The 15518-nt window shown below is 40.4% G+C and overlaps 1 protein-coding gene across 16 annotated transcripts in view; it reads right to left on the reverse strand.

Moving 5' to 3' along the window:
• Window positions 1-15518, reverse strand: part of TMEM131L (transmembrane 131 like) — a 71044-nt gene that overhangs the window by 13463 nt on the left and 42063 nt on the right. For all 16 annotated transcript variants that reach the window (XM_083631001.1, XM_083631000.1, XM_083630999.1 and 13 more), the window contains 14 exons: window positions 13929-14082; window positions 13324-13382; window positions 12822-12930; window positions 11622-11727; window positions 9838-9991; window positions 9063-9233; window positions 8396-8465; window positions 7790-7907; window positions 5965-6103; window positions 4388-4497; window positions 3578-3650; window positions 1714-1856; window positions 1246-1388; window positions 666-852 (listed from right to left, as the gene is read on the reverse strand). In XM_083631001.1, coding sequence (XP_083487127.1) covers window positions 666-852; window positions 1246-1388; window positions 1714-1856; window positions 3578-3650; window positions 4388-4497; window positions 5965-6103; window positions 7790-7907; window positions 8396-8465; window positions 9063-9233; window positions 9838-9991; window positions 11622-11727; window positions 12822-12930; window positions 13324-13382; window positions 13929-14082 — 1736 coding nt within the window. The remainder of the gene's footprint in view (window positions 1-665; window positions 853-1245; window positions 1389-1713; window positions 1857-3577; window positions 3651-4387; window positions 4498-5964; window positions 6104-7789; window positions 7908-8395; window positions 8466-9062; window positions 9234-9837; window positions 9992-11621; window positions 11728-12821; window positions 12931-13323; window positions 13383-13928; window positions 14083-15518) is intronic.

Raw genomic sequence — 15518 nt, forward strand, 5'->3', positions numbered from 1 at the left:
TGCTGTCCCCGAAGAACTCCCAACCACTGTTTTGGGATGCTCAGGAGACTACAGGGGGGAAAGGCAGATTGGCAAAACTGCCCCACCAGTACCAGCGATAACATCCCATTAGCAAGACTTCAAGTAAAGGCTGGATCCACAAAATTTAAGGTACAAATGGATCTTCCCCCCTTTGGGTTAATTAAGAAGAATTAATTATGATTCATGTTGAATAATGTTCATTATAATGGAGATAGACTTCTTGATATTAAATCGATGAAAGATGTTCCCACTGCAGCCTTTAACTGTGCTGCTCTGCCCTGCCCCATAACATGTTCCACAGTAGGATAAGTTATTTTTCCTTCAGCTCTGAAATTGCCCTCTCAAAGTTACAATGTTGTGCAGCATGACCCTAACTGGAAAACAAAATGCTCAACACACACAACAGACTGTAAGCTCTGCAACCCTTAAGGCAAAGTTAGCACTGTAAAGAATGACACAATAGAGTGCTTCCAAACAGTCATAGAAACAAGGATAGCCTCTTCTTGGAATTTTTATTTATTTATATGAACTTTGTATGACACCTTGAGCTCCTTTGAGGTAGGATATAAGTGTAATAGTGTGGTTACTTTTAAACTCAATTCTAAAGTAAGCCAGTTTGTCAATGGAAAGCGGCAAATGCTTACACAATGCTAATCTCCCGCGAAGAGTTCTGTGCCAGAAAAAAATCTTGGCAATTGAGTACTTCAAATCCATAACCCTGGCAGCTGTACCCATTAATCTTCATAGACGTTATAGTGATAGGAAGATGACCAACATTTTCAACCTTAAAGTTCTTTGTGATGGATAAAATTTGCTTGCCATCTTTCAGTTCTAAAGAAAACAAAATGCAAGTTACTTCAAGGTAATCATTAAAAGTCATCTTGAGGGTACTTCTAAGTCGCAGAAACCGTACTTTCCTACAACTATGTTACAATATATTCAAGTCTTCATCCGTATTATGAAAGGGAGATGGGAACTGGAATGGTGGCATGTAATACTTCACATGCAACTCTTCCTAAATCAGGGCACACCATCTATGTGAGGATTGCACATGTATACTACCTTAAGTATGCACAGCAGCAACCATGGTTATGCATGTGAAAACAGATGTTTATGTTATTCACACATAGCTGTGCCCATGGGACTGGCCACTTTATCCTCCAAACCATGCGCATCTGTTTGGTTAAACTAATCTCACTTAGTCCTTCTCAGATTGTCACTCACGTCTCCTGCAGTCCATAAGGGTTGATTCTGGCACCTTAAATCGAAGGGATCCTCCTGCCCCTGGCAACCTTCCCCCTACTTTCAACAGCTCTCTGGCTCCAATGCCTTCGACATAAACCACATCCAGAACAGTCAAATTATTCCTGCAATAAAGCAAGGATGCCTTTATAAATAAATAAATAAAAATTTAAAGGGAAAAAAGAAAAGCAGTCTTCCCACCAACTTGCAAGATGTGGGCATCTTTTGGTAAAATTCACTGCTATGCTTTGCCAAGACCAAATACAATTCCTGTGGATGAGAAATATTTCTATAATTTGCATATACAGTAAATCCAAGCTTTAAGAGGGAAAGTACCAAAGATCAAATTTGGATGTAGCCCTGGGGCCTACACTCACTGATGGAAATATGAAACAAAGTTTTCTAAAACAGTGCCTAATTCGCCCCACAGAATCTCGAGAAGAGACCTACCTGACCAGTATAAGGGAGTTTACCCTTTTGTAATCAATAGGCGTGAAGACAACACCAACTCTCTTAGTTTCTAAAGGCTGCAATTTTAAATAAAGCAGCTCTGAACTAGATCCAATGTAATCGTAGTCTTCCTGTAGTTCGTCCTGCAAAACAACATGAGCGAACCATTACTAAAACATCCATGCTCCTGAGGGAAATCAGGAAGATGAGAAGCAGAGAAGGAAAGACTACAGTTCCACTTGCCCTGCATACTTACGCCTGTCCTGCCTGACTGTCCCATTCCACTAATGAGGCAACAGAGCACCGTATTTTTCGCTCTATAAGACGCACTTTTCCCCCTCCAAAAATTAAGGCGAAATGTGTGTGCGTCTTACGGAGCAAATACAGGCTCTATAAGTCTCCGCTGCGCCCCGAGGCTTCGTGTTGCTTTTGCTGAAGCCAGGAGAGGCGCTGGGCAGCTTTCCCTCTCTGCACAGCGCCCCTTCAGCGAAGCGGGAGGAGAAATGGAAGGGGCTCCGCTTCTCCTGCCGCTTAGCTGAAGGGGCGCTGCGCAGAGATGGAGAGATTTTTTTTTCCTTGTTCTCCCCCTCTAAAACTACGTGCGTCTTATGGTCCGGTGCGTCCTACAGAGCGAAAAATACGGTATTTTATTTGCCCCATCTGCCCCAGTCATACCTCATCTTAATACTGGGGAAAGGGGAAGGATGAGCATACCAGGACACTGCCATTAACAAAGGGGAGAAAATGTTTACAGCAATGTGTGTGAGGGGTGGGGATACAGAAAATACAGGTGCCACCTGCCCGTGTCTACTGAGGTTTTCAGTGCTGCGGGTAGGAATAATAAAGCTGCATTTAACAGAGTTCCTGAACCCTTTCTGGAATTACAAGCACTCTTATTATCTGGTGTTTCCATTGAGGAGTGCAAAGTGCAAGTGTTTTGAAGATTTTTTTCTAAATCAGCAATATATTAAATAAATGTTATAACTCCAAATGTTTCAAAAATTGTTTTCCATTTAATAGCTAAATCAATGGTTCCCAACCCTGACCCTCCAGTAACTTGAAAATCTGATAGCCTTGGTGGACTACTTAATACTTTTTTCTGCCTGTTACAGCAAATGGAATCCACTGAGTTATATGCTGCATGTTTTTTAATTGTATTTCATTGCATCTCTTATGTCTTGTATGTTTTGTATTGCAACTTGAATTCCCTAGTGTTCAAACTGTAATATACAATATAAGAAACAATAGAAGCAATAAAAACACAGTGACAATCAATATGGCTATTCAATGCATAGATGCTGCAGACTACCTGTATGAAGCTCACAGACCACTGTTGGTCCATGGACCACAGTTATAATAATAATAATAAATAATAAAATTTTATTTATATCTCGCCCTCCCCAGCCGAAGCCAGGCTCAGAGCGGCTAACAACAATAAAATGATACAACATTCTAAAATCATTTCATTATAAAATTAATTCAAATCAGATTAATGGCAACCAATTGGGCTAGAGTTCTGTGAGGATAGCCAAAGGAGGGAGTCAGGCTGTGCCCTGGCCAAAGGCCTGGTGGAGCAGCTCTGTCTTGCAGGTCCTGCGGAAAGATGTCAAATCCTGCAGGGCCCTAGTCTCTTGTGACAGAGCGTTCCACCAGTTTGGGAATTCCTGACCTAAGCAATCCAAAAATTAAATGCAGGTTATTAAAAAAATGGCCAACTTCTTTCATGCTCAAATATGTTTCTGCATAAACCACAAACTCTCAGCTGCGTGGCGGCTGTTTCTTTCCAATTTAATGCAAAGAGCACCTTAAGTTTCATTTCTGAGAGTGAAAAACATATATGAGAGTAACATGAGACACTGCTTACCCTGTGAGCATAATCTTCTGTCAATCTAAATTCAGTGGTTGTGAAGTTAATAGACTGTACATTTGCACCAAACCTATATAAACCAAGAAAAGAGTATACATGTATAAACTCTTAAAAAAATTATAGAAAGTAAAGAACCATAAAAAGCCATTTTCATTATGAATGGAGGAAAAAGTAAGACAACTTCTCATGGGACTTCTATTAATTTGGGATATCTCAGTTGGTAGAGAATGAGAGTCTTAATCTCAGGGTCAGCCCCATGTTGGGCAAAAGATTCTTGCAGTGCAGGGGGCTGGATGAGACAGTCCCTTCCAACGCTGCAAGTCTATGGTTCTAACCCTTGATCGCCACATGTTAGTGGCTGGTACAGTGGAACCTTGGTTCCCAAACTCCTCCATTGCCATACATTTCGGTTCTCGCATGCCGAAAACCCAGAAGTAAATGCTTCCATTTTCGAACGTTTTTCAGAACCTGAACATGTGACACAGCTTCTGCTGAGTGCAAGAAGCTCTTGCAACCAAAGGGAAGCTGCACCTCCATTTTCGAACGTTTTGGAAGCCAAACAGGCTTCTGGAGCGGGTTTTGTTCGAGAACCAAGGTACCACTTTCTTGTGGAATAAGCCTAAATACAAGTGGGATCTTCCATGGCATTAGAAACTTTGTGCCAATACCATGAAGACCCTTTGCATGTACAGAACATGACTGGTAGATGCAAGCTCATTCCCCACCCACCCAAATACATGGAGGGAAAGGAAATATTTTCAGATTATACTATTTCTCAAATTACCGCAAGAAACTATTTCTCATTACCATTTGCTGAGTAGAGTCAATGGAGCACGAGGATCAGGATAAAAAGAAAGAGGCAGGAGTTGCAACATAACTGGGAAAGATGAAGGGTTTCTTAGCGTAAAATATTTTACCTAAATAATTGGGGGGAAACAACAATATTAATACTTCATGTTTTAGAATTCAAGCCTCTTCCCTACTCCCAAATTCTGCTATTTTTGGTACAAAACATTTTTTAAAAATCTGGAGTGTTTTCTGAAATATTTACAAATGTACAGAAATACTGACACATCTTATTCATGTTAATAAAAACTGCGAAATCAGAGCTAGAAACAATTATGTCGGTCCGTTTATTTTAGTTTTCAAAATAAGAGAGGGCCTTGAAAAAGAATGAGGTAGATTTAAGATTTTAAAAAATTCTTTAAAAAGTTATGAGTAAAATGACAATATAGGCTATGGCGTAGTTTGAATGTGATGCTAAGCCAAAGCATGGCTTAACAAGAATGAGCAAACACACAGGTTCCCAGAGAGAAGATCACAGCTACTTCCCCCCTCTTCTGCTGTTGCTACTACCGTGCCTGAGAGGGGAAAGCATGAGGCTTGCACAGGCTTGTTCCCATCACAGGACATCACACTTTATCTGAACATCTGAACAAAGTCTGTGTGAAATTTCATATATCCACAGCTATCAGGTTTTAATAGACCCATAAAGTTTAAAAGAACCTGGTGACTGCTGGTTTCAGCCTGCTTTTTCAGTTAATACATAAGACCCCAACAGGCCTGATAATGACATTAAGTACAGTCGTACCTCGGAAGTTGAACAGAATCTGTTCCAGATGTCTGTTCAACTTCCAAAACGTTCGGAAACCAAGGCATAGTGGCATCGCAACAGGGGAGCGGTGTGCCCCGGGTCCATGTCTGTGGGGGTGACAAAAAGTCACCCTGCAGGGGGGCGTGCTGGCGTAAGTAGCCATCGCGCAGCCACATGTGGAGGAGCCTCCATTCACGGCTGCAGCCGTGAGGAGAGGAATCCCAGCACCGATGGCAAACCACTAAGTACAGCACATGTGTGGCATTGCATGCATGTGCTGTATGTAGCTACGCTCCAGCGCTGTACGGACGGTGCCAGGATCCCTCCGTCACCGCAACAGCCGCAAGCAGAGGATCCCGGCACCGTCCGTACGGTGCTGGAGTGGCGCCGGCAGCAAACTGCTGTACAGTGAATGTGTGGCGCCGCTATGTACGGCGCATGCGTTGTACGTAGCGATGCCTGCCCTGGGTGTCACGCCGCCTTCCTTCACCCCTGCCAAGGCATGGCTTCTGATTGGCTGCAGGAAGCTCCTGTAGCCAATTGGAAGCTGCATAAGCCACGTTGGACGTTCAGGTTCCAAAGAACATTCGCAAACCAGAACACTCACTTCCGGGTTTGCGGCGTTCGGGAGCCAAAACGTTTGAGTTGCAAGGTGTTCGTCAACCAAGGTACGACTGTATAAGACAATGAGTATAAGTACTTACAATTTTCTGTTTTCAAAACCAAAAATGGAACTAAGACAAGTGAGGAATTACGACAAAAAGTTTAATAAATCTAAAAATGGCCTCACCATGCTATTCATTGGTGCAGCTGCACTGAAGTTCAATGTGAGACCAAGCTCTGTAACCAAGTGGGGTAAAGGTAATGCAAAGGATTCTTCTTTATGATCCTTCTGATGAGAAGCTTGAACAAGTTCCCCAATATTTCTCCTGTTGAGTTAATAAGAACATAAATAAGAGAGGTTTCAAGACACCCCATTTCAATTTACCAGCTATGTCAACGTTAGTGATAAATGTTGGACAGATATCCTTTGTTTAGTTTAATCTCTTCATTCAGTTGCTTATAACTGTTTTGCAGTGCTGTGAAATGGTCGTTATGCTTATTTCTTGGTGTGAGGCTGTGTAGTTTGTATTATTTTACGTTTGGAAAATGTAATAAAAAGTATCAAAAAGAACAAGAAACTTTTGGCTTGCCATGTTATGACAGATCATCTCTTTCAGAGACAGAAATCTCCAAGAGCCCTCTAATTACGGCCTTGTGTTTGCAATATTTTAACATCTTCAGTTTCATCCTTTTACTTTTAAATCTCCTACTAGAGATTCTACAACACGGTGCCAAATGTTTTTTTAAAAAGAGTGAGAGAACTGTAAATGTTTTACGGCCACTTACTGAAAATTTGACAATGAATTCTGCACACTTCTAAGGACTGATGCAAGCATAATGCTTCAGATTCCTTCACTGCAGTGAAAGCATTAGAATCACACACATTTGTTCCCTTCTTCAATGCAAAACCCTTGTTGGTTTTAACTATGGTTCAAGCATATGCTTGCCCCAGTTTTAACCATGGTGAATGCTAACCAGGGTCTATTATTCCTCAGGAACTACCTGGTTTATAAACATCTGGTCAAAACCAATGCTGATGGTAAATGCCAAAGCTTCAGCAGCTCAGGTGGGCTGGCCACTGACACCAGTCTTGTGTCCCTCTTTTAGACTTTGAAGAAGGAGGAGGAGGAGGAGAAGTTTGGACTCGATATCCCGCCTTTCACTCCCCTTAAGAAGTCTCAAAGCGGCTAACAATCTCCTTTCCCTTCCTCCCCCACAACGAACACTCTGTGAGGTGAGTGAGGCTGAGAGACTTCAGAGAAGTGTGACTATCCCAAGGTCACCCAGCAGCTGCATGTGGAGGAGCAGGGAATCGAACCCGGTTCACCAGATTACGAGTCCACCGCTCTTAACTACTACACCACACTGGCTTCCAGTACTGGTTATTATAGGAGGCAGCAGTAGCAGACCTCTTTGATGTGGCACCTTCCATCCAAATCATTTCCTTTCCCCACTTGGGACATTGTATGGAATGGAGTACTGTGACTGGAAGCAACTGAATGAGAACCATCTTCTGCTGCTGTCACCAGTGAATGAAAATTTCAGAAAACGAGAAGCAGCGAAAGGAAGTAATTGAAAGGTTGTAACCCCTGACTTCAGTGGTGGAGGCAAAGCATTTTTAAGAGCTGAAAAGGGGGGTAGTCTGGAAAGAGAAAAGGCCCCCATAGGAGGGAACACATTGCTAGGCACTATAAGGAGTCTCTCAACCTTGCAGCTGTTTCTAGTGCATGTAAAAGCCTGAACTGTAGTTAAAGCTAGCAGGAAGTAGTTTGGGGATTTAGGAGGACAGGGGGTACTGGAAGGAAGCAGATGATGCATGTAATATTATGGTCCAGAGCCTGTTCCCTTAACCATGCTTAAGGAATCAGGACTGCTTATGTCTGCACCCTCTGTAATGCATGATGTGACTATTTAGTATTAGCCCTTATATCATGGATTTTAACACGTTGACCGTAAGCATACCAAGATTTTACCACTCTAATGCTGAAATTAAGAACATTCTGTATACACACCTGCAAATTTCATTGTGCTTAATTTTTTGCCATTTTTCATGGAGCTGATATGCAAGGTCAGAATCCACACTCCATGTAGAACTGTCCAGAGATAGGCTCCTTTCCCAAAGCAGATTTGCTAAAATAATAACATTCCGTTTCATTGATACATAATATTTGTTAATTGCTTTTGTTCCAAAATTTGATTTCAATAAGTCATAGAGAACATTTAGAAATACGTAGTATGACCAATGCATAACAGCTCTTAAACACCCCCATATTTATGCACAAGACCACAAACGTCTATATTTTTTAAAAAAATATGCCTAAATTTTATTCTCTCCCTCTTGCACAATTTTCTGTCCCACCTTCCCTTTTAGGCTCTTGCAAAACCAGCACCCCTGCCATGCTCACAAATCTGCATTGCCTCTTTCCCCAGAACAAAAGCAGACTATCTAAAGCAGATTGACTTCACTTTAAGATGTTCAACATAGAATGGCCAGAAGGCCGCTAAAATCTACCAAGAAGTTAGGCATTCAGAAAGAAATAATGTTTACTTTAAAAAACAACACATCTTATTTATCCATTAGTATCATAGATTGAAACATCCTTCTTTTCTGCTTTTACCTGTGTCTGACATTCGCAAGGAACAGTACACATCACGATGTGCTATGGCTTCAAAATGAAGATCTCCCTTCTGAAAAACATTGATTAAAGCACTAAATAAATTAACAAATATTGCAGGGGGTCGGACTAGATGACCCTTGGGTCCCTTCTAATTCTTCAATTCTATGATTGTATTTAAGTCAGCATGTAAAGAACAACTCTCTGGTTTTCAATATTTCCCCACACCCAATGTTTTTTAAAAATACAAACAATTAAGGGGGGGGGGGGAATCAAGCCACTTTGCACATTAGATGGAAGTGATGAAAAGTGCTTGCACCTTAAACCATCTCCACTAGCTTTCAGAATCATGTGCACTTTCAATTTCCACCACTTAAAATAATATGCAAAGTGTTCCATAGTATCCTGGTTTGAGTTCTGCACCCTATTCAATACAATACAAAATGAATTCAGAAGGAATATTTGATGCTCCAGTGACTCTACGTAAATTAAGACTTCATTCAACCATTTTCCTAACGACATTTTCCTAACTTGAAATTTGGATAAACCTCCCAAAAGTCTAATACTCTGAAAAGGTAGAATCACTTCAAAAATTAATTACTACTCTATGAACTGTAAAATATGCAAGTCAGAATATACTACTGTAAACAAATGCAATTCAATACACTACCTGGGACAAAGCAGAATAAATTTGCAGCGGTATCTCGAATATCACTCCAATATTTGTGGCCACAAAAATATTGGAAAATAAACTTGTTACTGATTCTTTGATGTGGAGTTTCAAGGAAAACACATTCCAACATCCTGGAGGTAGAGTCAAAGGATCTGTGAAGTTCAGAACCTAATGGCAAAAAACATCAGATCAAACCAAGTGCATATAAAGTACATCTACATGCAAATCTTGCTCCGTTTGTTATCTTCTGCTTCTAATAATACACAGGGGAGTGGCAGATTGGGTCCTAGCTAAACAAATTTATCTAATTATTCATGTATAAGCAGGGCTGCTTGCATTCCTTAACAGTCATGCTGTGCATGTATGGAGTTTGGTAATGGGTGAAAAAATCGGCACCCTGACAGCCTCAAGCCTCCCATGAGGAAAGATTCAAAAAATGTGCAGGCAATGCCTGGCAACATTTCAGAATACAGAAATGGGAAGATAAGCTATTCTCTTCATCTGGTCAGCTTGGGACTTTTATGTCCTGAATAAGCTCTTCCCAAATTCCACAACTAGCAGACTAAAATAAATACAAAATAAGCAGTTTAATATAACTGTTCACAATTTATCAACGAGCAACACAATTTAAACTTTTCTTGGTTCTTCTTTTTTTTAGGGCTGAGTACACACGCCCAGTATATAAATGGGAGATTTTAATGAATGGGATGCTGATATACATTGCTAATTGTTTAAGGAAAAGTACCAAGTGAGGCTTACAAGAAAAACTCACCTTTAAAATATCCTTTGTTTCTCTTGAAACATATACGTCATTTAGCACAATGCTAAAATCAAAATTGTTGGTAAACCATATTAACCAAGATGCAGAAATACTGCGATGTGGTTCTATATAAAATACCGTTGCAAATGGATCGATTCCAACATACCTGTAGACAGAAAACAGTTCACTGCTAAATGTTATTTACTTGCAAAAAATCACACCCTGCCTTATGGTCTAACCAGGATCTTTAAAGCGTACCTTTTTATTATTGCTGTTTATCAAGTAATATTGTCTTATTTGATTATAATATTTCTGTATTGTTGTGTGTGCATATACATACATTTTTCAGACTTATAAACCACCTGGTGAGAGTAGCATGTCCTGGAAGTTGCATTAGGAATTATTCAAATGGACGAAATCAAAGTAAATATAAGGGTAAGATCACAAATTAGATAGGTCTGCTTCACATCTGCATACATCATTTGCATCACAGGTGAATATGTGAACTGACTTCACTGAAAGCCTATTTGAAGGCAAGGAAGAAACTTCTATCCATGCTATTTGATTTGAACTATGTCTTCCATGTGTCCTGCATCATGTGATGTTGTACTTACGAAGTGTGACTATGCACACTTCATAACATTTGAGAACATAGCATGTGGTACACACCTGAGGTTCTTGTGTTTCTTTCCCTAGATCCACTACATTGGAAGTGTACCTCATACATATGCTGGCTTGGTCATGTACACAGAATGGAAGATGGCAGGATCCCCAAAGATGGGCTGGTTTCAGGCACCAGGCCTGCTGGCCAACCAACTCTGTGTCATGAGACAAAGGTTATTGAGAGCAGGAGAAGAAAGGCAAGGCCTACAAGACCTATACCATCATTCAAGCCTGCTAGCTGTAACTGTTAACAGCAAACTGCAAAGTCACTGTGACTCGTGCCTCATCTTGAGTGCCCTATAAAAGTAGCCAGCCTCTCTATGGGCGTCAGTCAGTCAGCACCTGTGTGTATCAGCCAGTGTGTGTATCTGTATTGTTTAAGGTAGACAGAGTGGCTCCAGGACTCCAGTTAATCAGTAACTAAGACAATGCCTCTGTGAAGAGTTAGATAGCTGCACTCTGTGTATGCTCTTTGACTATAGTGTTTATGAACAACTTCATTTTCTCAAGTAAAAGATTTATTCAATTTATAAAGAAGACTCTGCGAGATTAATGTACTGCTGTGTGACATTCTGTGTTACAAAGATGTCTGCAAATGTGACACGAAAGCTTGCAGCATTAACTCTGCCATGTGGAAATCACTTGCAGACAACTGCAGTGTCTGGAGACAGAAAGAGAGGTCATGTATCCACAGCAGTGACCGCTGGGAGAAGTGCAGAGAGAAGAAATGCCATGGTGTATACTAACAGTGAAACCAGACACCTTCATCTGCCCCAGCTGCTATAAAACAGGGCTTCCCCTTATTAGTCTCTACAACCACCTCTCCAACAGTTTGACTTTACCCCCAAAGGTGTACTCTTCCATTGTCTCTCGAGACAGACAGCAGTACATGAAAATATCTATATGCCCCGGATATATAATGCGGAAGTGGGATTTGTAGAGCTCCATGACATTTAAAGAAGCCCTGCGAGTCATTTGCGCTCTGCCACATGAACTAGGCCAGAGCTAGAACACCCATCTGTTTTCACACAAATTACTATATAGAGCATGAACTTCAAAAAGTGTTCTCAACTTCTTTGCTTTGGTATATGTTTAATAATTTAAAATGGCAGCATTAAACAAAAAAAACTCACCCTTCCATTACAGGATGGGAATGGCATGCTTTTGGCAAAGCTGTACTGTCTAACAGATTCGTCCTCTCATTAGCAATGTGATTGCTTCCAGGGCCACACAACGTACCTGTGCCAAGGAAAACAGACATCTTATTGTAGCACACACTTTTTAATATATAGTCTGAGAATGTTGTTATTCTAAGGAGGCTAAATGCAGTGCTCTTGATTCAGCCTTATCTACATTTTGACGTTTTATTGGGTGTTCAAAGGGTTCCATTTTTCCTGCACAGTTATGCCAATATCTCAGGATATATTACTGATTGGAATGGAATGTAATACAAATCAAACAAATGTGGGTTCAGGATGACTAAATCTCTCTGGTTATGAGAGATTTCTTGCCTGAGCTTTTGCAGGTTAACTCCAGAAGCATGTTCCACTGACTTCAATGGGGCTTACTCACATCAGCCCTATTATGTGCAATCAGGCTATACTACTGAATTCCTTCTTCTGCTTCTGCATCACAATAATGTGAGCCCATAGCAGACTTCCATTTGTTTACTACAATTTTAAAAGCTTCTTTCCCCAACTGATGAACACCAGTGCATTTTTAGGAACAGCAGACTGCAGTTCTATACCAAGTGCTGGAGCAGAAGAATTACAGATTGAAATGCAAAGTTGCACAGAGTGACTCAGAAATAAAATGGAATTATTTTTTAATGCTCAAATACAAGCCAAATCTTGAGATCTGTGCACACTCCTAAAGCATTTGTCCTTGTTTATGAATAAAACCAAGGCATTTGTAAATTTCATAAACGTAGTACATAACATTGTGTTGTAAGTACGTTGCACATAATAGATTTATAGCACAGCACTAAGTGCCATCAACTTTTGTGTGAGTTACCAGCAGGTAAGCGTGTAAGCTTAAGTTGACAAGAATGCAATTATTTCTGACAAGAATGCAATTATTTCATCTCCCCACACACTATTGCACAAAAAAATGTTTATTCCATGGCTTCAAAATGTCCTGAACTTTATATCTCTCTTTTCTGGGTGGCGGGGGGTGGGCAACAGATGTGCTAGAAGGGTCGTGAAAATGGACACTTAATATATAATCTTCAGGAAGTGTATCTGTTTCAATGCCATATCCTCTTTAATATACTTTGTCATATGATATAATGGGGAAGGTAGACATCAGACTATGTTTTATTGAATACACTGTACCTTTACAAACAACAGAAGCAATTCTTGTGAAATTTGTGGTCAGTGATGGCAGCAATATTGGCTCAAACTGCACAGAAAATTTTCCTTCCTGTGACAAGTGTTTTACATCCTGCAAAGAAATCACATTACATTAGTATAATGCTATAACTGCCTAGGCTGCTGTGAAGTTCATCTTCACGACAATTTAAACTGCAATTTGTCAGATCAAATCTCAAATCATCTACATTCACCCAAGGATAGTTCTTAAGCTAATTATGATACTCTTAACAATCAGACATGGATCCCTTTTGTGAATGTGATAAAAGCTATAGACTCATTTCCCAGAAAAATGCACACAAACATATACATACACAATTTTACATGCAGTTTCATTTACAACATTGGGTGGGATAAATTGCACCTGGTTCAAGGAACCCCAGAAGCCATCCATGGACTCCCTAGGGTTCCCTGGACCACAAGTTAAGAATCCCTGTACTAAATTATATATTTTTTTAAAAGTTACCTGCACATAAAGAAGGTTGCTCCCTGAATGCAACACATACAAGACTACTGGGGAATCATCTGTTCAAAAAAAGAATAACAGTCAAAAGGTCAAACCATATTTTTGTCCATTGCTGCAAGAACATACGTTTCCGAGCACAATTCAAAGTGTTGGTGCTGACCTTTAAAGCCCTAAACGGCCTCGGTCCAGTATACCTGAAGGAGCGTCTCCACCCCCATCATTCTGCCCGGACGCTGAGGTCCAGCGCCGAGGGCCTTCTGGCGGTTTCCTCATTGCGAGAAGCAAAGCTACAGGGAACCAGGCAGAGGGCCTTCTCGGTAGTGCCGCCCGCCCTGTGGAACGCCCTTCCAGCAGATGTCAAAGCGATAAACAACTACCTGACATTCAGAAGACATCTTAAGGCAGCCCTGTTCAGGGAAGTTTTTAGCGTGTGATATTTTACTGTATTTTTGGTTTTTATGGAAGCCGCCCAGAGTGGCTGGGGAGGCCCAGCCAGATGGGCGGGGTATAAATAATAAATTATTATTATTATTATTATTATTATTATTATTATTATTATTATACTATATCAATGAAACATACATGCAGACACATCTTGGACTTACCAGAGGTCTGTGTTTTGTCCATTGCTACATAAACTACAAAAAGGTTTTCCAGTAAGTACTGTCTAAGGTCCACAAATTCATGTTGCATATTTTCCATTTTGACCATTAAGCTTATCTCTAGCAGCATTAGGCCATCAGATGCAAAGCAGCAACTCTAATGCAAAACAGAAAGGGAAATCAAAAAAATTATTCACATGAGAACAATCAGAATGTTTCACTCAGAACTGCAAGACTTAACCTGCTATGGTCCCTTAAAAAAAATCCTGGTGTCTAGCATGCCAAAAGAGGAGATGTTTTGCTGGGAATCTGAAGAGAAAGTTATACTAATTTAGGAAATAACGTTCTGCTACAAATGCACAGCAATGGGACATCATGATATACATTCTGCCTCTTTAGGATAAATACTGTTCCTCTGCACATTCTGCACTGGAAATCCTCTAGCTATACAGAGTTAAGGAAACAAAAATGATGGGTGGGTACATAAGTGTAAATAGACATGTACACACAGTTCTCTAACATGACCATTATATCTTTCTTCTAAAAGTTAGTTTAGCACCTTCAAAAGATAATTAAAATCTACAGTCATATATGGACAGTGACCAAGGCAGACCTCCACTTCTTAATCCACAAAAATATATTCCAGTAAGAGTGTGTCCTTTAACTGTTAGGCACTTCTTGACATGGAATGGTAACAGGGATGCCAACTTGAATAAAATATTGGGGGGCAGGTAAATCCCACCCTACACAATTGATCACATGATGTGGTGCATGCACACCATTTGAATGGTAGTGCCCATCAACTTGAGGGGGGCAGCCCCCTCAATTATTTTACGGGGGGCGAAAACCACTTGGCCCCTAGGAATTGGCTCCTATGAATGGTAAAATGTGGGAACTGGTGACAAGAAACTTTGAGCTAATCTTCAGGCCACACTGATGACAGTCTGTCTTATACTGGACCTCTTTAAATATATGATAGATTGTATGTATATATCCGATGTAAGCAAACAGGAAATCACAGACTTTATGTTCTAAAATAGGCAGGGTGGTTTTCTAAGTTATGTATGATAGAGATAAAGAGGCAGAATGTAAAGAGGAAGCAGTCATGCTGGAAGAAAACAGATACACTGAATTAAAGTTACTGTGAGCAGATAGAGCTTAGGTCAATACGGTAGTTGGTAATTTCCCGTAGAGAAAAGATTTGGGAATAAGCAATATCCAATCTAGATGGTGAATGGCTCAATGAATCCATGCAGTTCCAACCTAAATATTGTTGTCTTCCTTATAAAGACAACAATATTCAGGTTGAAACTGCATGGATTCACTGAGCCATTCACCATCTAGATTGGATCTACTTGATGGCATGCAGCCATAAAAATGGCACTGCTAAGACATATTCCTCAGAATGATGTTATGCCTTTTTGCACCATCAGCATCAGATTTGGCATAAGACATTCTTAACGGCCAAAGACAGGCTGAAATTCAAAAAGTGAATGATGCCAGCCAGATCACAGTTGGCAAGATCAATGGGGGAAATTCCCAAAGAATTCAATGCACTACATAGAATGTATCAACATAACTTGCTCATTATGC

The sequence above is a fragment of the Podarcis filfolensis genome (genome assembly GCF_964270895.1).
Source record: "Podarcis filfolensis genome assembly, chromosome: 9".
In the NCBI taxonomy this organism is placed as follows: domain Eukaryota; kingdom Metazoa; phylum Chordata; class Lepidosauria; order Squamata; family Lacertidae; genus Podarcis; species Podarcis filfolensis.